At 45.3% G+C, this 22,331-nt stretch overlaps 1 protein-coding gene across 1 annotated transcript in view; it reads left to right on the top strand.

The window, feature by feature from the left end:
• DDAH2 (DDAH family member 2, ADMA-independent) overlaps nt 1-22,331 on the top strand; it is a 107,809-nt gene that overhangs the window by 50,424 nt on the left and 35,054 nt on the right. The window contains exons 3-4 of the mRNA XM_078646043.1: nt 5,440-5,539; nt 16,428-16,501. Coding sequence (XP_078502169.1) covers nt 5,440-5,539; nt 16,428-16,501 — 174 coding nt within the window. The remainder of the gene's footprint in view (nt 1-5,439; nt 5,540-16,427; nt 16,502-22,331) is intronic.

Here is a 22,331-nt window from a genome sequence, read left to right as displayed (position 1 = left end):
CAATAGAAGTACAAAAAGTCTACTCCTGAAACCTCGCAGATTCCGGAAGGAAAAAACTGACAAACGCTCCTTCTCAGGAATGGCACCCAGGATATGGAATGCACTCCCTCCTGAAACAAGACTTATCTCCTCCACGGCATTCTTCAAGAAAGAGGTGAAAGCCATCCTTATGGCCAAGTTCACCTGAACTCTATGGTTGTTGATTAGAGACCTTGCATCGCTTTTGTATCATTGGTAACGTGAGTGTCTAATGATTTCGTATTCATACATGATTGTGATCCTATTATGCTACTCACTTACTACCTATTACTACACTGTGCACAGTAGTTTGTTGAATCACCCCCTTGATGTCCCCACCCCTTGTTCTCTGTAACTCTAAGTAAGTGATATAAGACATCCTTATAGCCTAAGCTCTCCTGATCTCTATTTTAGCTGGATCAAAGACTCTGCACCGTCTTATATTATTGTCTATTTGAGTGTTTACTGGTATCTCATGATCTCTATTGTAGCTAGATCAAAGACTCTGCAGCGTCTTATACTATTGTCTATCGGAGTGTTTATTGGTAGCTTTGTGCACATGACTGCTACCCGTTTATGCTATTGATTACTATACTGTAACCAATAATATGTTTAGTCACCCTCCTGTTGCCCTCCTCCCCCCTGTTTCTGTGAAGCGCTCTGATATCTGCAAAGATCTTGTTCGCGCTATATAAAACTTTGAATAAATAAATAAAAATTCCAACTTAGACACCAGAGTACATCTCAATTTGACCACACAGTAGTATCCCACCCCAGCCATTTGACATCTGTTGACCACAAGTGAGAATCTCAACTTGACCATTAGATGACATCATGACACAAGACCCCCATTTCAATTTAGCCACCGGATCAGGCCTCCAGCGTGATACCAGACTACCCCAGTACATAGACATGGAAAAGACACCCCGTTACCCACTCCGCATTGATCTTCTATCCCTCACAGAAGCCCCCAACCCATCGTGGTGTAAGATGTTCATCTCAATAGGAAGCAAGAAAATCGCTGATCCCTCGCAGGATGCTATTGAAGGACAGCGATGGGAGCTCCATGGACCAGGGCCAACATCCGCTTCTGCGAGAACCAGCAGAACCAACCGTGTGTGTCTCCTCTCCATCCTCGGAATGAGAAATGCTGAGAAGGTCAGCGGCTGCGCTGGGTCGGAGCCAGGTGGAGCGGCACCAACAGAGAGCAAGGCTTTGTACATTATATTGTTTTTTGGCAGCAACAGATTTTCCAATAATTTGTCCATTAAACCGAGATCAGCGATCGATCAGCGGAGAGTTCTCATGGGCAGCAAGACTAGACGCCGGGCATGAGGGAGCCAGAGATGCTCTGGCATCAGACAGGGATTAAAACTTGGCAAATGTTTTTACAAGGACAGTGTCGTCGGAGTGCTATGATGGTCTTAAGCCACCTGTTTCGACTAAGCCCATGTTCGTGCGGACTGTCAGCCCGAGCTGACATAGTCCTGCTCCGACTGAATTATTCTTGTGTCAGATGATCCTCAATATTTCAGCACCCTGAGCAGATGCTAGGTTTAAGACCTATTTTTGGTCTTCCAGATTAGAATTTACTATTTTGAACAATTTATTTTCTCTCTGCCGTCTTTATTTAGGGGTGGCATTTACAGCATGGCCCGGAAGGGACGGCGTAAGATATAGTCATCACATGAGAGACGGTCACAGCCGCGAGCTATACTTTGCCAAGAGTTGTTGTGGTGTAGGCTGACCTTCCGTGAAGGTTTAAAAAATAGGCAGTTGGAAATTCCTGCAAGTTCATGTACTTTATGGTTTGCGTCTGGTGTAGGTGGCTGGATGTGAGTTTGACCAAGTTACAAGGATCAGCTGTTCATCTGATGATTTTTCTTCCAACATTTGAGGTCCAATTTCTTTTTCTGCAAGATTGCATAGAGTTTTCTCCAAGTATATGTACAGGATGACTGAAGGGCTGGGTCCATGCTGGATCTTCAAGATACCCACCTTGCGAAAGAGTTCAGTTTTTATGGATTGTATGTACATTTATTGCATGTGGACATCCTGCAAACTTGGCCTGGATCCAAAACATACATTGGAGTACGCTGGCTTAGACCAGTGACCTTGTGACCAGATGCAGGATGTGACTATTATTGGGTTTGGTTTCTCACAGTGGATTTTGGACTTTGCCTCAAGAAATGGATGAGTTGCAATTGAGAAGTCACTAAAGTTGACCCAGTTGAGCATGAGGGCTGTGGGCAGGGTCAACTGAATGGTTTGATATCCTAATGGCGATGCAGTGGATTGAACATGTCTCCATTTATCAAGACTGCTCATGCTCTCAGCGGAGGGTGTTACCCTTCTTCTTAGGGTGTGCACTAGTGGGGGCTGAGGGATTGCTGCCCCGCCTCCCCTGCTCATCCCTTCCATGGCCTCTTGGACAGACTTTGCAGTCTTCAACTATTAGTAAGAAGTGAAAGCTTGAGATTTTACGTGTGGATGGTACCACCAGTCGCCTCTTTCTGGACCTGCACCATGAGCACCTTCCTAAGCTAATATTTACCCTCCTTTCTGCGAGCTTCTTAAGTGACCGTTACAGGGCTATCTTGAGTGTGATCTGTCCCTGGAGTGTTTTACCACCAATATTTGTAGTTGGCCAGAGAGGACAAGTTAACTGTGTGTCATCGCCCTTGGCCGCTGAACTTTGCCATCTTGTGTTTGAATTCTGTGTGACATGCAAGAGCGGGGATGCACCTCACTCCAGCGAGGAACCGCAGGGACTGGAATGCCCCAGTGGCCCTTTAGTGGTAGGATCATATGTGAACGGCTGAGTACGCTAGTCGTGGGGGGAGTAGATATGATATTGGTGTGTTGTGCAGAAACCTAAAGGCCCATGTTTTCCCAGAAGCTTATGATACACATCAATACGCCTAAAACGTGTTTGACATGGTATTGGCAGTGGTCAAGGTACATTTTGTCAGCAGGTGGCTGACTACTTGGCTGGTTCCAGGCACCTAAAGCAGCACCCATAAAAACATTCAAGTCACTGAGAGATATTGCAGCCCCTTGCGGATTCTTATGTCCTTGTCTCTTTTCCATTACCCTCTACAATCTATAGGGAACTTCTCGTGTTCCTTGGGATGTAAGTCTTAATTAATAAAAATGCAAGAGTGCATGCACTGCAGTCTTCTGTCTGTCTTCTGCTGCCATTTGATTTTGCCAGGATCCACTTACGAGATCCAATAAATAAATTACTAGCCATTTATTTCATATCCCGCTCAAGGCACCAAAGTATCGGTGTGGAACCGTCCTTTTATGTCTGCTGTAATCTACGCTTATCCGGTTATCCTTGCTTGTTTTCATTGCCACCACAATGGAGGAGGTAAAGATGGTGTATGATTGTTTAGAGCAGAGTTTGTTCACCTGTGGTTTGGGAACCCCTGTGGATCTATGATACTTACTCAGGAGGTCCACACTTGCTCAGAAAATTATATAACATTAAAAATTAACAAAATATATTGGGGATAAAGTCCCATCTGGGTTACATTTTAAGGATATAGCAAGTCACAGAGGAGTTTCTTTATAAGGTTATGGAACTCCGAGGTGGCTTTCAATATCCTAAATTATGTATGCCAGGGGTACTTTATCCCATATAATACCATCACCTTTCGCATAAACCACTTAAAACTTTGGTGCATAGCAATTCCATAAGAAAGACTGAGCATGTTTGCAAATATGAAGAGCTCAAATAAAACCTCTAGTGAAAAATAAAATGCATACAAAACCTGTTCGATATTTGTTGCACACAGATATTAGAAAAAGTTCAATACAAGCCAGTTTAAAACTAAAGAAATCTGCAGTAGCTCGGAACATGTGGAAACATGCAGAAAGATTCAAGCTTTTCTCTATCTAAGGAGTGCATAAAATAAACCTATTCTTTCTGCTTGTCATTTCAAGCTATTAAAGTAGAGTAGAAGAAGAAAAGCAATGTTCTGTTTGTTGCTTTAAACAGCTGCTTCAGTTACAATCCATGACGTGACTTGCCTTTCACCTCGGTTGCTGGCTCTGGCAGCAGGCATTGTGACATGAGATCTCAACTGTAATAGCCTTACAATAGTCGAGTTCTGACATGTTTTCTTTGTAAACTGCCACTTGGTGCATCACAGGTCGCAGATTATAAAGAAATTAGATACTGCAGTTCATACAGGGATTACAGAATCCCATTTATTACATATAAAAAATGAAAGAATAAAATTGTACATTTTATAATATTCCGTAATGTGAAGGAGTTTTAAATTCGAGGCTAAAAATGATGTTCAGTGTCCTCAGATTAATTCGTGGGACCAGAGCAACTGCTTCAAACAGAATAAAGCATGGACAGTGAGTGACCTCAGTTGAAAAGCCCCGCTTTCCAATTAAAACAAAAAATTTGAATTTTATTTTTGTGGATAAAAATAGTTAATCATTTGTCTATTTGTTTGATGAATACTCGTTTCTGTATTTTTGTGTATGGTTTTGAGGTTCAAATCATCGAAAATGCCTAAGCGGGGGCTCTGGCTTCAAGGAATGACTCAGTGGGGGTTCTGGGCTTCCAATAATGTTTCTTTGGGGGGCCCAGATTCAAGTAATGATTAAGTGGGGGTACACAAGTCAAAAGGCTAAGCACCACCGGTATAGAGGATGCAAAATGTGTGTTACATAATTCTTATAGAGAGACAAGGATAAGATGATGGGGTTCACTATCCATAAAGTCTAACCTTTATACTCCATCGATAGACTATCCACTCCCATGCTAGATCGTGGCATTGTTGTGAAGGATGAAAACCAATGTCCTCAAAGGTTCTCAAAATGACTCCTGTGATGTCAAGAATAAGTATATCTCCATTGCAGCACGTGAACCTGCTGAGGGGAGGGAGTGAGACCCCATTGAAGTGATTCAAACCATTAAAGTGAGACACACTAGAGACTCCTTTTAAGTGTTTGGGCCCTTAAGATTGATGCCACAGATGGATGTAGCATGTCCTAAGCACAACAGTTCCTTTTTGTGGAAGTGGGGAATGTGAGTTTGCTGAAAGCTAGAAATCTCATGCCAATGACACATTTGAATTGTGAGCAAATGTTGCTTTTCGCGACGGTCGGCACAGTTCGCGGTTCCAGCACCAGGACTGACTTTGGTGCGCCTAGATTTTTGAACTGGGCCTTGCTTTTTTTCTTGTTCGAAGCGTTACCTAAGAGGGTGAGTGGAAAGGGGCGGTCTCTTCCTGGGTGGGATGTCTCAGAATGGTGAGGGTGTGTGTGCCGGGAAAAGGCAGCAGGTAGAAGTAGCTCTAGTAGCCTCTTGGGGGCGCTGTTCCTCTCAGTAAAGATTGTCATTGATGCTTCAAGTGCTCAAGGGTCTCTCTTTCTAACCAAGTCCTTTTCTCATTCCAGATTGACTGCGTGAAGAATGTTCTGGAAGAGCTGAAGCTGCGCGTGGTGGAGGTGGCGGAGGAGAGCGCCACATTGGACGGTAGCGACGTTCTCTTCACAGGTGTGTAGCGGGGTATTGTTTACTGTTTGTTTTCATTTGTTTTTTACCAAGCTCCTGCCCCAAACTGCTGCTTCTTTGCCCTATTGGAGAGTGGTTTAGGGGGGACAGAATCTCCATAGCTGTTCTGTGCTCTAGGATCTGTAGTCCGAGTGGAGCAGGCGAGCCTTAGGTCCTCTTTAGAGTTTCAGGTGAGTTCAAGGTGAAGGGAACGTAGAGCGGAGTTCTGAAGCAATGAATGCCCCATACGGTTGTTCTTCACTCAACTGGTCATTTCTGAGAAGATGGCCACACGCTTCTGCTTGGCTATGAAGACAGGAGCAACCTAGTGGGGTGTCCAGATGCGAGGCCACACATCGCTTCATGAGTCCTGCAGAAAGTCTTGTTGTCAACCAGTTTGCAAATTTCATGGCCTGCAACATAACATATTGTGTAGTTGTTAAGTACAGGTTCATTCAGGGGTATCCCGGGGCTGAGACCTAGCTCAATGGTTCTTATTTTGTCGCCCGTCGATCGATAAAAGACTGAGTGGACCTGCTGAGTTTAAAACCTGGGACCCTGAGCTCAAAGCCAGATCCCCACGGTGGATGTGTTACTCCTCTGAGCCATTAGAGATGGGATCTGCGGTGGGTCAAGTACGTGACTGGTGGGTCCCGGCTTTGGCTATAAGCCTAGTGTACAATCCATTGCAATGTTCAAAGTGGGGTGCAGGTGCAGTGCAAATCCACGTAATCACTCGTGAAAGTGTTGGCGTGGGAGACTGACCCACACAAGCCTTGGATTGTGCAAGGATGTCTTGGAGGCCACACTCACGAGGCTTGGAAGATAGGCTGACCTTCAAGGGAACCTGTCGTTGAAGATCACCTGCTCCGCGGTGTCTGGGGGAGCACATACGTGAATGGGAGGCCCTAATACGCCTCAGTATTTGAGGTGTTCAGGTACAATTAGTTGCTATTCAGTAACCTATACAATACTAAAAGTTTTTACCCTGGACTTGTTAAAATCCATACTTTCACTATGTGGATGTTTAATTATCAACCTAAGAACAACAGATATAACTTTGATGTTAAAAAAATAATCAATTATGCTCCAACAGCAATATTTAGAATCTCATAAACATTTAACAAAATATACATAAAATACTAGTGACAATTGTTAATATAGTTTATCATCCATTGGATCAGATACATCATCCAAAACATTTAGTCTAAAAATAACATTGAAAACAACTGTGTACAAATGTATTGTGTCAACTCAGCATTTCTGTGGCTCCTTGACCTTTACCCCACCTTCTTCGTGACCAATAACTGAATTAAAACTAATATTTAAGACTTTGTTATTTGAAAGCCTGCAGCTGAAATTTACGTGGGTAAACAAACCATAGCAAGTCTACTGTTCCATTCCTGCCCCAAGCAAGATGCAGATCTCAGCAGTCAATAAATTGCTCCTTAAAGCAGCATTTTCAATTACTTGTCTGTTTGGCGCGGTTTACACACTTTGTTGATTCTGATAGTTTACGAACCAACACAAGTCTTGCAGGCTGACAATATGGTGCCCTGTGTTTCTTGTCAAACTCAGGGTGCAAAAGGAACATAAACAGTTGTCCTTTTTTTGATGCATTCAGAAACCCTCCTGGATCTCAAGGGATATAAAGGAACTGTGGAGAATATCTCTAAAGCAGACAGATCTCTGCTAGACCATGGTAATCAAGCCATCAGCAGATATTGCATGGTGTCCTATGTTCTCCGCCCTGGTGATAATTGAACAGGTCTTTGCTGTAAGTGGGAGATCTCTCTGTGGGAGATTTCATAGGGTGAGATGTCCCCTCAGAAGGTATGACGTTGCAATGCATACATTTACAACGCAATCCTTTACAGCGCAGTTTTTACTTTGCAACATCCTTTACAACACATTATTTTACATTGCATGCCATTACATCGCATTTTCAGAAACTACCTTTACAACGCATTCCATTACATCCCATTATACCTTAACAACGCATACCATTATATTGCATTTAAGGTAAGTGTTGGATAGTATAGGGGTAATAAGTACTATTCTAACTCCAGTGAGTGCAACAATAGGGTAAGTGTTGGATAGTGTAAAGGTACTATGCGTTGTAATGGTATGCGTTGTAATGACTTGCGATGTAATGCCTGCCTTGTACTGACATGCATTGTAATGGCTGCGTTGTAATGACATGCTAGGTAAAGGATGTTGCGATATAATGACTGCTATGTAAAGGTAGTGTGATGTAATGACTGCTTTGTAAAGGTTGTTTCCCGTCCCCTCATGTTGGTTGTGCCATATAGAGGCTGGAAGGGATTGGAGAGTAGCTGGAGCTAAGAATATCTCAAGGGTTCATCGTCGTTGAAATAGGCTCAGACCTTGGTCCGGAAGTCACTTCTCTTTAAACATCGGGTCATCCTATGTAAAACACCCATCAGATGTAGGGGGCCTCAAATGTACATGGAGTTATACATATGGCTGTACCTGGGGTGATACCCCACCATGCCTTTACGCGCAGTAGATCGCGGTTTTACCATTCGATGCACAGGCGGAGCAGCCGGGAGGTGGGATGTCGGTGAAACGTGCCTGAGGTTTCCAGGACACGTAGCAGAATATCCGTAGGAGAACATCAAAGAGATGAAAGGCCTTCACATCAGAGACCAGAGAAGATGGCGTAGATTGGAGCTCAGCGGGATGAGTCAGTAATTTGTGATCTGCAGCAAAACCTTTCAACTAGGTAGAGGCGCACAAGAAATGAGCCCTCCACCGTACCCGCGGGCCGATCGCTCCACAGCATGAGACCTTCATCCTGATCAAAGCCCCCTTCTCTTTCACTGAGTTTTCTTCCATTTGTTTATTCCTATTTATGTCCTGTATCAGTCTCAAATCCCTGAAGCACCTGGATTGGAAAAACCTTCCAGACCCTGGCTGTCTATTGCAATATAAGTTCAAGCACCCTCATTTTTATAGTGCGAACCACGGTCGACTCACGAGATCTATTGTAGACTCAACGTGTCCTCCTAGACTCCAGTTGGGCGATGGGGGTAGGGCACAGACCCTTCTTTACGCACTTTGGAGGTATTGGTGTTTCAAGCTTTGTCGGCAGCTCTTTGCGCCCTTGGGCACCTGGTCCTAACCGACAGATTGGTTAGGGTGGGTGGCTGAGATTTAACGCCCAACAACCGCTGGTTACAGTATAGGTTTGTTACTATAGAACTGTACACTTTCCTGCTCCACGTAGGCAGCACGCGGCTTCCCCAGGCTCGGCTCAGCGCCATCTTGTAGACACAAAGCCCTTGCATGAACCCGGGGGCCAGCGCGAGCTCCGCCCTGATTGCTGATGGGTTGGAACACTCACTATGGTAAAACGTTTGGGCTCACCCTCTTGGCGTCACAGAGCTCGAGGCCATGGCGTTGCGTACGCAGACGCTCAGGCACCCAAAGGAGTTCATGCTGTCCCTCCCTAAAATAAAGCTTCTCCCACTGTGGATTGGGGGCGGAAGGGGATGGACCAGGGCTGGCGCGTCCACTAGAGCACACAGCTCTGGGGGGGGGGTCTAGGGGATTCCAGCTGCCGGCCATGCAGCAGGGCTGGGCACAAAGGTGGAGAGGGTGGACATACCTTGTAAGAGTGGGGAGCAGAAAGAAGGGTGAGTTCTTTGTCAAAAAGTGTAAGATATCTCTCAAACAAAACTAGAAAACAACACTTCAACAGAACCACACAGGAAGAGAGGTGAGGAGAGGAGGCAATATTTGTGTCACTGGGTCGCTTATAATTCAAAACAGATGTTAAAAATCAATATATTCATACCTTAAGTAAGAGCATAGAGCGCCTTGTAGGATGAGTAGTGTGGGTGTCGCAGCGGACAGAGTGCTGTGCATTGTGGCCTTGTCAGTCTCCTGCTGGTCAGAGTCCTTTATTTATGTTCCTGCTTGTCTGTTGTGCCCAGCGTTAGTTGTAAGCCACTGTGGAGATAATGTGGCCTAACGGCTAGGGCGGTCGACCTTGGAGCTGGGGAACCGGGTTTGAGTCTCGGCAGGGACGCTCAACATCCTGTCATTCTGGGCAAATCACTTAATCCCCCGTGCCTAACAAAAATTAATGTTTTCGTCTGTAATGTAACTGGTGCTCATATAAAGCGCTCTGATACCCTTGGGTCTAGTTCGTGCTAAATAAAACTACACACACACTGTGAGTGGGGTCTGTGCCATGTCCCCACTTGAGGTGGTGGGCAACTGACTGTTGCAGTTTTGAAGACTCATACCGCTTTGGGGGGTTCACAAATTACGCACCACTTTGGGCGGTTATCTAGTGAACTGTTGTAGTGTGAACGTGATGTATCACCACGGTAGTGTATATGACGAGGCCCTTCACTCGTGTGAAGGTTGGATGCCAAGCATTGGCAGACGTGTGCATTCTGGAAAGTTAGCAAACTCTTGCACCCGGTGGTAAATTGTTCCTGGTGGGCAGGTGCCGGGTGGTGTATACCACGTGTTTGTGGTGTTTTACACTTGAATGCCATTTTCCTGCCTGATTGAGTTCTGACATTACGTGTATTTGTAAAGCGCCGTTTACCCAAGAATATCTTGGCGATGAATAACAGATGTTTGTTATCCAACTCAATGATACTCATTTTATCGACCGTAGAAGGATGAAAGGCTGAGTGGGCCCACCGGGATTTAAACCTGTGACCAGGAGGTCAAACACAGTCCCCTACAGTGGACATGTTGGTCCACTAAGCCATCAGACCTGACCAGATCTGTGAGAAGGGTGGTGAGTTGTGGCCTGTCTCCTGTTGCTCAGTGTCCTTTGTCTCTGTTTATGGCTACCCCTGCTCACACAGCATCTGACCCACACATTGATCTACCTGGCAACTGTTTCGCGGTGACCACTGCGCTGAATCGAGGGGCCAGCTTTAAACATAGTGGCGCGTCCACCCCAGCGTGTTCACCCCGGTTACACACATTTTACATCTCTTTAACCTACACGTAAGAGTAACTGAAAGTAAATCCTACATTGAGGATGTGCACACTCCATGATGGCGGCCAGTTCTGTGACGTCATTCATGGGCGCGGAGAGAACAGAGCTGGCTGCAGGGACTTATCTGCTGATAACGCCCAACAGTCTGTGTCGCCTTGTATGTAGCGGCCCGAAAAGCGTGCTAATGTCACGGGTTCGGATACTTCAAATTGAACCTTCAAAGCAAATTCTGCCCCTCCCTTTTTTGCTCTCTCTTCCAAAATAATGCTTTTATATATTTTGTTTACAGTCAAAGCCACCTGCTGCACACACTCTCTTTTAAGCCCGCTCGCGTCTTTATTACTTTTCAGCCAGCTGCTGCCGGCACGTTTTATATACTAATTTCTAGCCAAACTACACCATCACACCTCTTTTCTTCATTATTTTCAAGTCAGCAGCTGTCTAAACACTTCATTTAATATATGAATTAATTTTTAACCATCTTTATCTGTGCATTTTTATTTTAAAGCAGCAGCTGTTCACTTCAGAGATTCAGTCATACACACACACTTTTTTTGTAGTCTTGCTTGACAGGACAGCTGTCTGTGTGACCTATTGTTAACAATTCTTTCACATATACAGAGAGTGGGCTTTGGCTCCGCCCACAGGTGCGTTTCCCTCTCACCTCACGCTATTGACTGTTCGCTTTGTCATTTCACCTTGTACGCAGTGCCTGAGGGACTCTTTTAGTCATTACTCATTAAGGGGGCATATTATCAAGGAACGACGTTAAAATTATCGCCGCTTTAGCGGCAGGAAACTGCAGCTAAAGCGGCGATGATGGGCTTGATAATATGCCCTTGTGAATTCCAATAGAAGCGCATGTTCTGGTGCTAACATGGGCTTCTATTGGAATTCTCTACGGAATATTATCAAGCCAATTATCACCGTTTTAGCGGAAGATTACTGCTGCTAAAGCGGCGATAATTTTAACGCCGTTCCTTGATAATATGCCCCTATATTCTTTATCTCATAGCTGGAGAGACCAAAGTGGGCAGGTCAACGACGCTCCCAAGCTGTATTAATTTGATCAAAATAGTTCCCATGTTCTTTGTTTAACAAACACAAGTATTCCTGAGGGGCTGAGTTGCTGCAGGTCGGTACAGGTAGTGGCGGTGTGGCGAGGGCGGGGGGAGTCAACACACGAGGGAATAGGGGAAATAAAATAAATAAATAAAAACACTTACCTGATGCGGCAAGTGCAATGTAAGTGGTTTTATTTATTTATTTTAGTCCCGCCCTGCTCCACGGCTCTTACCTGTACCGACCTCGCCTAGAAGTGAGAGAAGGGAAATGCAGGTAAACAAGCAACAAGTCTTCTCGCCAAGATGCCTGCTACTGGAAAGAAATGTAAATGTGTGCAATCGGTTATTCCGAAAATCTAAATACTAATGGGGAGCCAGTACAAGCTTTAATTGATGACATTTGGGATTTGTCTTTCAAACAATGGAAACATATAAAAATGGTTTACACTAGGTACACTTGGAGTATCACTAAAAACATAACTAAAACACTGTATTTCAACAAAATATTTTTGCACATTTCGTGGCAGCCAGTTTTACCCTGTGCAGCCTAACTTATACTGAATGTAATACATTTTTAAACCAAAGACTTACTTATTCCCATTGTTTTTTGTAACGTACGTTGACCTCTTAGCACTATAAATACACATCACTAGTTCCCCAGCGCACTGACTGGAATTCAAATGACTGACTGACTGACCGTTCTGTTACACCCACAGGCACTGAAGTGATTGCATTAACCAGCTGAGCTGTGCTCCCAGAAATGTACATTTCCCACAAATAAATGTAAGTTACTTTTTTTTCTAATTAAGCTCCTCATCAAGACTCTTCAAGTAAGAGCTGGCCTCGGCGAGGTAGTTCTCAAGTGGTTTTCCTCCTTTCTACATAACCGCTCGCAAATAATAAAAATGAAGAACTTCACCTCTGAAACCCAGCAAGTCAACAAGGGTGTCCCCCAAGGATCAGTGCTTTCTCCTCAGCTCTTCAACATCTATATGGAACCGCTCGCCAAGCTACTCAGGAATGCCAATATCCACTTCCACCTCTACGCGGATGACACGCAGATTTACCTGGAAACCTCTTCCCTTAATGACATCCACAGACTAAATGATGTCCTAAATGATGTCCTAAATGATGTTCAAGATTGGCTGACAAAGAATCACCTGAAACTCAATCCCGACAAGACCGAAACTCTTCTCATCTCAAACAAAGAAGACAACCCTCAAATCACCGAGTGGCTGAAGTCGATCGATGCTCTTAAAGGTAATCTCACGCTAGCTGACTCCGTAAAATCTCTGGGTTTCACCCTAGACCCCAAACTAACCTTGACAAACCACATTAAGAACTCGGCAAAAAGTGCATTATTTAACCTCAGACTTCTGAACAAAATTAAACCTTACATTCCCAACAAGGACCTCAAACTAGCCACGCAATCTCTAGTTCTATCAAGACTGGACTATGGGAACTCAATCCTAACAGGCATCCCCAAATCGCACCTGGCCCCACTAAAAACAACACTTCATGCGGCAGCGAGAATGATCACAGGCTGCAAAAAATATGACCACATCCCCCCAGCACTTAAAGAACTCGAATGGCTCCCTGTGGAAATGCGTAGTACTTTCAGAACGGCCTGCCTAACCCACAAGGCCCTCCATACCGGAAAACCAGAATACTTGGCAAACCAGCTCAAAAAAGCAGGCCAAGTTAGAAATATGAGAAGCTCTGACTCCCTGCTGCTCATCCTACCAAAAACCAGAAAGAAGAGAACTGTGGACTGCTCCTTCACACGAAATGCCCCCAAAATATGGAACTCCATCCCCCCGCACATCAGAACCATACCGTCCTATGCGGAATTCAAGAGCCAACTCAAATCCTTGCTCCTTATCCGTTCCCTAGGTTGTGGGTAACTAGGATCAGCAAGCATCCCCAGAACTATGTGGTATCTCTGTATCCTGTTACCAAGAAGTCCTGCTGTCCGAACTTTTCCTCCTTCCAAATTGTCTTTCGTTGATCGCTTTTACTTGTTACGTGTCTTGTTGTTCACTTTTTCATTCCCTTTACTGTAAAGCGCTCTGCTACCTTCAGGTCTTGGTAGCGCTATAGAAAACTTCTAAATAATATTTTATATGCATTAACTGTAGGGTGCAGATAGAGATAAATGTGTACTCGTACATCGTCTAGGAATGCTAGAACCACACTTTCTGGTGTTCAATTAGAGCTACTCCAGACCACATAACCAAAGATGCCAAGGGAAGATAATTTAGCAGGTCAGAGGCTCTAATTTATTGTCCCCCTCTTCTATGTCTAAGTCTAAGGTGATACCGACTAAGAGGAAGCACACAGCAGTGATGTTAGAGTGAGGGACACTCCAGGTATCCTGTGGATAGTCTTAGACTACAGACATTTGAACAGTAATAAACGCACCTTTGAAATACAAAATACACAAAGCATGACACTGATTAATAATATTGTTCAGAGACCATGCAAGACAGCCTTGGATATTTCCACTGGTTTCTTTAGCAAAAAATGTAGAACCTGAAACTAGAGATTGGACAGCCTTTTCGGCACTTGACTTTCAGCGTCACTTTGCACGACTCGCAATGGGCTATAAGAACAGTCAAGGACTGTTTGCTGCCTGCACAGTGTCAATTCTACATGATATTGACCATGACATATTGTTTTATGTAGATGATATCTATCTGACGGATGATGAGTTAAACCCACACTTGGCCAGAGTGGATCTCATAATTTTTGTGTTCACTTCATAGGGCAATACATTCAACGTTAAGAAATCTCATTGCATTTCGAAAAGTCATTTTTTAGGATATGAACTTGCACATGAGGGTAAGCATCTATTCACTTACTTTGTGGAGAAGGGTGTTCAATTGCAACCTCCAAATAAATTAAAGAAACTGCAATCCTTATTAGGATTCCTTAATTTTGGCAGAACATACATTTCTGATTATGGGCAATGCATTAAATCACCATATAAATTAATAGGTAAGGGAGAGGAGAATTCCTCTCTGCCTCACCTGCCCTCCTAACCGTCCCATAGTAATAGGTAAACTGACAGCCAAGAACACAACTCTTTAGCCCCAGGGGGGACCGTGGAAATGGATAGTCACCTTTCTTTTTCTCACACATGCATGTCCATAATAAACAAAAGAAAGACCTGGGGAAAGCTTACAGTATTTATTGAAACTTTTGTGCTGTATTATAAAGCAACTGTGCTTCAATTACAAAACATATGCAAGCTAGCAAAGTAATCAGCATTACCAGTAAACTGTATACAATGAAAATCTCTACCATGGCGAATGATATACCTGCCCTGGGAAACATCCTTTACAACGCAACTTTTACCACGCAGTGCCTTTACGACACAACTTTTACAATGCATTGCGCTGGGGGGCGCTCTAGGATAGGGAATAGGTTTAATTTACTGTCCAACACCTTCCCTACTATCCACGGGGACTGGAGTTGGAATAGTAAATTAAACTATTCACTATCTAGCGCCCCAAAGCACTATGCGTTGTAATGGTATGCGTTGTAAAAACCGTGTTGTAAAGGCATGCGATGTAAAAGTATGCGTTGTAACGTCATACATCCACCTGCCCTAGCCTATCCTCATGCAAAAACAACAGTTGATGGACCGAATGCAGAACAATGTCATACATTCATCCCAGTACAGCTATCTGGGCCTAAATCCATCGTTTTTTTGCTCACCACCCCAGTTCAGACATGGCCATATGCAAATCAACCTTAACCCTGTGCCTCATGGGAACAGTCCAGCCCGATCTGCCAAGCCATGTCTTCCCTGGACCAGAATCAAGCATCCTAGGACCAGTTGCTGGCTATCAGCCGTCTTCAGCCAGGATAGCTTGACTCCAGTGGTGTGGAAAGCTTATCCTCACAGCGTGGGCTCAGTGATATATCCGAAATCTCTGGGATTATAAACAGCCCCCTTACCTGACATTTGTGGTTAGGTGGTCTGCATCTCATGTTGCGCCTCTGTCTCAGGACCTTTTTCTCTGCAAGAATTCTGCACATTTTCAAAAAGGCATTTCTCAGTGTATATGATAAGAGGTATCTCACTGGAAAACAGCAGATGTTCCTCTCTGTCTAAATGCCAAGCTATGTTGCTAACTGATCACAGAAAACAGTTCGAACTTGAACAAAATGTTCAGACTAAGTCCCAGAAAGAAGAACTGAATCATAAAAACATGTGCAGTGCATTTCTAAAATAATATTGTGGAATAAAAACAACATGCCGTGTGTAATGTATGCAAAGCAATGCAGTCTACAGCGTGCAGTTAGGCTAAAATAACGGAGAACTAAGTGTGCCCTAAAGGGAACCCGCAAAAACGACACCTCTAAAGAGCTCTGTCTCCACACCTGCCTTAGAATTCGAATGGGGTCAGCTCCTCCTACTTGTGGGGTGTCCAGACGCCATTAAAAAATGGAGCCACATGCCCTTCTCCTGACTGTTCTCCTGTCCCGTCAGTCCCTCTCTGGTCACCCTCTCCAGCTTTAGTTTTTTTTCAAAATTCTCTGTTCTCATCTTCTGTTAACAATCCTTCCCTACCCTCTCCTGCCCCTCCACTCCCCAGTCTTCCTGTCTCATCTCCTCTTTCCAGTTAGTCCTGGTCCTCCTTTCTCATCTCTTCGATCCTCTCTTGGACTTTTTTCTCATCGGTCTCTGGTCACCGCCCTTTCTCTAGTAACTCTCTGAGCCCCGTCTTCTTGGTACTGCTGTTGCGTTCCCTCTTTCTGGAGGTCTCCTCCATCTCCTGGTCTTCATTTCACGTCCTTCATTTCTCATAGTCTCTGTGTCTTCCACTAGGTCGAGAGTTCTTCGTTGGAATCTCCAAATGGACCAATCACCGAGGGGCTGAGGCTGTGGCGGACGCGTTCAGGGTAAGTGGTGACAGGTAACCTTCTGACTTGGTGGGCTCTGTAGAGAATTTTATGTACTAACCCCAGCTCCACATTGTGTTTAAGCTACTTGTACTTGGTGGTGTGCTCTGGGTAGGATTCCTTCACTACGGTTTCCCACTGTTCAGTCATACTTTCTTCTGTTTTTTATACATGGGGACTTTTAGGTCGAGCCTACTTAACCAATCTTGCTCTGTCATTGTGGTTTACCACAAACATTAGAGGATCTTGCGGCCTGAAACATTTCTTACTATTGGCTGAATTTCCTTGTTACTTTCATTTGCTTGCTGCTTATTGGTGTCACAGCTTGTCAATCTAGTGTTTGTCCCTCCCATGGAGCATTGCTTCTATACAATCCTTTTTTGACAGGCAGTGCTGCTTGTTTTTCATGCACCACTTTTTTCTTTTGTGTGAAGTCCCGCATTAGAGTGCATGTGTTGTTGAGCTTTTCTCCTTTGTGTACTCCCCACCCCCCTTGAACTCAGTGTGGCTTTCTGTTGCCCAACTGCTTCTCGCCACCCCCGCTCTCTTGCTCTTACCCATGTGCTTCTCCGTACTGCCTCCCCCTCCAGCGGCCCTCTGTGTTGCTTTCCTCCAATTCCTGTGTTTTCACTCCGCCCTCCCCCTTCCTGTTGCTTTCAAATATGATGTTGCTTTCATATACCCTCCTGTGTTGCTTCGGCATTTGCCCACCGCCCTCTTCTGTGTTTCTTTGACATCCTGCGCTCTTCTCCGTGTTGCTTCTGCTCCCCCACCAACTTTATAAAAAAAAGTAATAATTATCAAGTTTTATTTTCTTTTTAATTACCGATCCAACTCAGATCAGTAACAAAAATATGAAAAAAGTGCCTGTTTCATTGTGGAGGTGCGCACATGCGTGGTGCGATCACTACAAAATTATGCATTTGGCTGCTTCACTTTTCTGTTTGTAGCCAACCTGCACAGCAGCTTGGATAAAAGCCATTGGGAAAGCCAATAGGTCACAAAGGCGAGGCCTATCGGCTTTTCCACTGATTGTTTGCACAGGTTTGTGTGGAAGATATGGGACTTACACCCACAGTGTTCTAGGACTATATTGTCTTGAGGCTCAGAATTGCGATAAGCATGGTTTAACTACTAACAACAGAACCGTCCGGTTCAACAACATTGTACAATTATGGACAAAATACGTTATCCCCAAGTGACGCTCCAACCTCCATCCATGCATCAGTTCTGTCCGGTGCTTAATTTGAGCTGTTTTTTTCCGGTGCTCGGCACCGGCGCTTATCACAGTCTGCCACATGGTGGTACTGTCTGGCTAATTTAGAGATGACCACAACAGTTAATTATTAATCCAATATACATTAAAAATGACTATTGCTTGCTGCCCAAGCCCTTATAATAGCTTTGGAGGCCTGGAATAGTCTGAATTGTCAGTGTGATGGTTAGTAGTTGTGTTGTTACTGTCATTGGCAGCGTTGGCATGGGCAACTTGTGGTGCAAGTTGCAGTGGCCTCCTGATAAAAGCCCCAGCACTTATCATTTTACAAACTAAGCACTGGTCTATTAACTGTGGAAACTGGGAGTAATTAATATAAGGCCAAAGATTGGGCGTTATAGGCGGGCATTACAGATTTTTATGAAAGTGTTGATAAATGTATTTTTTGGAAGGATAAAAGCTGCATACACTTACTTTGCAAAACATTTGATAAATTGACGGTTATAATGGTAGTGATCTTGCCTGGCAGTGCATTCTGTCACAAGACGTGAGGTAGTGTCCTTCTCCATGATGTAACTGATTACCTTTACAGGCCAGTGATTTTATTAGTAGCACAAAGCCTTCTAATCCGAGCGGTAATGCCAAATTCTCACACTCAAAAGTCACACATCACTAGTTGTAGAATATTCCCCATTCCGGTGCAAAAGAAGTTTAATTTCAGAGTAGTGCAAACCTACCAACTGCAGTAATATGATTACTATGCTCGTTTCCTAATGATGATTGAGCGCTCATCTCTCAATGACGGCTCATTTACACTGGTTTGTGTCTGCTTTTTTTTTCTCCTTTTAATCATGGGAGAGGTGTGGCGCAACAGCCAGAGCGGCTGAATCCAGAGCCCTGGGCCCACGGTTCGAGCCCCAATGCTGACGGCAGCTCAGCTCAGCACCATGTGACTCTGGGCAATAGCTCACTTAATCTCCCCAACGGCCCCCAGCGCCTTGAAACCTGAAGGGGTGACTTGTTCGCGCTTTTCAAATATGGATTATTATTAGTATGTGGAAGTCTACACCGACCCACAATTGGTAACGCAAGAGCAGACTGTGGTTCATGAAGTCATTTAGCACAGTGTGGCTAGGGCCTGCCTCAAGGGGTGCAGAGGTGTCTGCAGGGGTGCTTGGCATCAGTGGCATAACAAAAGTTGAGGGCCCCCCCCCCTGCAAGGTACACGGAGGAGCCCTCGCTCCGGATTTAATCCGGAGCTCTCAGGCTTGAGTACTGTGCTGAAGGGGGCCCCTGCAGCTAGCCCCCCCTCCCCTCCTGCACTGCAGGGGCCTCTGGTATGCACCTGCTTGGCATTCACAACCTGGCTGGTTCCACTCTCCCTGGTTTTGTGACAAACTTAAAGCCACCACTGAAATAAGCTGAGAGAATCTTGTCAATACTTTGTTAGTTTATAGTTCTCTCTACTGCATACCTGTAAAGTGCTGTGAATAACCGCTGTTACAATTGCCGAGTTTATGGTACTGGAATCACCGATCTCGGATATCATTGCAAGCAGGCTGAGGCCCAGTAATGTAAAATTGCAGTCTATTATGCTAACGAAAACACGCGTAAATAATCATTATTTTCGAACTAATAAAAACCCTCCCAAAGCGAAGGCGGAGCCAATGTCCGTGATAAAGGCTGCAATATGTGGCAATAATACAAGTGCATGAATCTGGTATAGATTCCTATTCCTGCCGTCTAGGCATTGGGTTGGAAGTATTTCTTTTTAGGGGTTGTATGACCGAAGCACGCATGGCTAAACCATGCGTGCCTCTGCAACGATGCCCGAACAACGAATGCGTCTGAACAACACATGCCTTTACCACGCAATTTTCTCTTAAAGGCATAACTGGTAAAGGGATGCGTGGTAAAGATCACACCCCAGCCCCCCCTCCCCCCCCCCCGCCCGCAGTCCAAATATCTACCCAACCCCCTCGAGTCCTAAACACTACCCTGACCCACCCCAAGCCCTAAAAGCTACCCAACCTTCTCGAGCCCTAAACACTACCCTGACCCTAGTAACACAAGAAGGGTACAAAGTTCCCCGGGAGAAGAAAAAGCTATGTGGGAGTACTAAGGAGAGCGAGAAGGGGGGAATTGGGGAATTCCCTTGTTGGAACTAAAACCCTCACACACCCAGTAAACTAGGTGTCATGCTTCATCATATGGGTTCTGCTCCTCGTCAGACTGGCGCTGCAATGTCTGACGGCCTCCCGAGACCGGGGCTCTTTATGGGAGATCTTTTGTTCCAGCCATATGATGCATGCGTGTGAGAGGGCAGGGAAAGTGTAGTAAAGTGAGTTAAAAAAGGTGGGTCAATCCGCAATGTACTTTATTAGCGTGGTTGACTCCCTTGATTAAAAGGGTGGGAGGGGAGATATCTGCTTGGAAGAGTTACAGTAGAGTATCTACAGCCCTCAGGTCAGGTCAACATGTTTCTTGCCTTAATGGCAATTCTTCAGGACCTAAGTGTTCCGTACTACACAAAGAAAAAATAAAGAAAGAAATACACAATGTGAGATACAACCTTAGTAGGTAGATCTGTGGGTGGGCAGGCCAATTGGTCCTGCTTAGGTAATGCGACCTAGAGGATAAAAAACACAGCACAGAGCATCGTAATGAGTACAGCACTCTGTTGTATACTAGTACGCACATGCTCTCTGTTGTACACACGCATAGGAGTGAATTAAGGCATAAACAAGTACAGTGGGTATTTGTGGAGAACAATTACCCTAGTTATGCAGTGACAATCTCATTTTGAGCAAGAAGAAAACAATAAGAAGACCCTCCCAGGCCCTAAAAGCTATCACGACTCCCTCTGAGCCCTAAACACGACCCCTTCCCTGAACCCTAAAAACTATCCTGATCCCCCCCCCCCCCGCCCCCCACCCGAGCACCCGAGCCCTGAAAACAACCCGGACACCCTGATCCCTATAAAACTACTCCAACCCAGAGGCTTACCCCTCAACCCTTAAAAACCACCCCATCTTCTCCCTATCCTTCATTTTCCTGTACCCGCCAATTCCAGCATGAAGACCGCGTACTGTTTTAATTACCCATATGTGTGGTTAAGGCATATAGTGGAGAAGTGTGGCTCAATGGTTAGAGCGGCAGACCCTGATGCAGAGGTCTGGCCCGGGACCAGGGTTCAATTCCCGCCTCGGCGGGTCTTGGGCTCAATTCCCTCGGACCCGATAATTATCGCCTCGGTGCCTATTCTAATCATGGGTCCCACTCTGCAACTCTGGGCAATAGCTTGCTTAATCTCCACAACGGCCCCAACAGCGCTGGGATGCCTGGCTTCACCTTGGGGGTGCCCAGGAGTGGACATTTCACATGGAAAAGCCAGGAAGGGTTCCACAGCGGTATGCGTTGCAACGCCAGGACACCCCAGTTGGGGTATAAGTGCGCTTTACAAGTACAAATTTCATTTCATTTCATATGCGTGGATAGGGCAAGCATGGATCCGATTTCGCGGAAATGGAACGCTTGGCTCAGCCTTTGTCGTAAAGGCTGTTTCCCCTTTTTAGGTTTGGGCTGCTCAGCACTTGCAAAATCTCTTGGGGATGGGGGGGGGTGGCTTAGAGCCCGCCCATTTCTTACAACTGGTTGTCAACCACATCACTCTGGATTCCTTTCTTCTTATTGGTCACCGCAGTCAACTCCCCTCTGTGGAGAGGTGTGATGCGGCGGCCAGGGCAGCTGACTTTGGAGCACAGGGTACAGGTTACGATCCCGGGCTCCGGCAGTAACTCAGCTCAGCACCATGTGACTCTGGGCAATAGCTCACTTAATTTCCATGATGGCCCCAGTGCCTTGAGACCGTTAAGGGTGAGTAGTTTGCACTTTACAAATACCGATTTGAGTTTTTTTTTACAACTGTCCTCGCGCTGTCAGTTGTGTGTGCTCACGCTGCTGTTAAAGGTGTACAAAAAAACATTGGCAAAGCCAACAGATATCGCTTAGGGGAAACCTATTGGTTTTACCAAAGCTTGTTTTTTTTTTTGGAAGACCCGGCGATAGTAACAGCAGTTATTCACAGGACTCAGGAATGCAGTAGACAGAACTATAAAAAACAAAGTATTGACAAGATTCTCTCGGCTTATATCAGTGGTGGCTGAAAGTTTGTCACGATACCAGGGATGGTGGAACCAGCCAGGCTTGTGAATGCCAAGCAGGTGTAAGGAATGTGTGTAAAGACTCTATTGTGTCGAGACACAGCTCAGCGCCGTCTTCTGATGGCTCAAGTCGAGAAAAGTTATGGAAGAAATGACAAAAATATCTATTGAAAGTACCTGAAGGAGTGCGCGAGGCCCGCGCCAGCTGTAGCGCTGCAGTGCCCACAGAAGTTGGCACCCGTGCCCACGCACGCTGTCGCACGGTGACGCGAAGCTTCCCACTTGCTGAAAGCACCCGGGGATCCCGGCTGGTGTCTCGGTTATTTGTAGAGCTGCTGTCGATGGGGGGGAAGGGGGTCCGCGTGACTAAACCCCCCCCAGATATTGTCGGTAAACTGTGTGTGTTTTTCACACCGCACTCAAGGTGCAAAACTCAACCAACCACAAAGTG

Source organism: Lissotriton helveticus, chromosome 5_1, assembly GCF_964261635.1.
Source record: "Lissotriton helveticus chromosome 5_1, aLisHel1.1, whole genome shotgun sequence".
NCBI lineage: Eukaryota > Metazoa > Chordata > Amphibia > Caudata > Salamandridae > Lissotriton > Lissotriton helveticus.
This window is presented reverse-complemented; position numbering and strand designations above follow the sequence as displayed.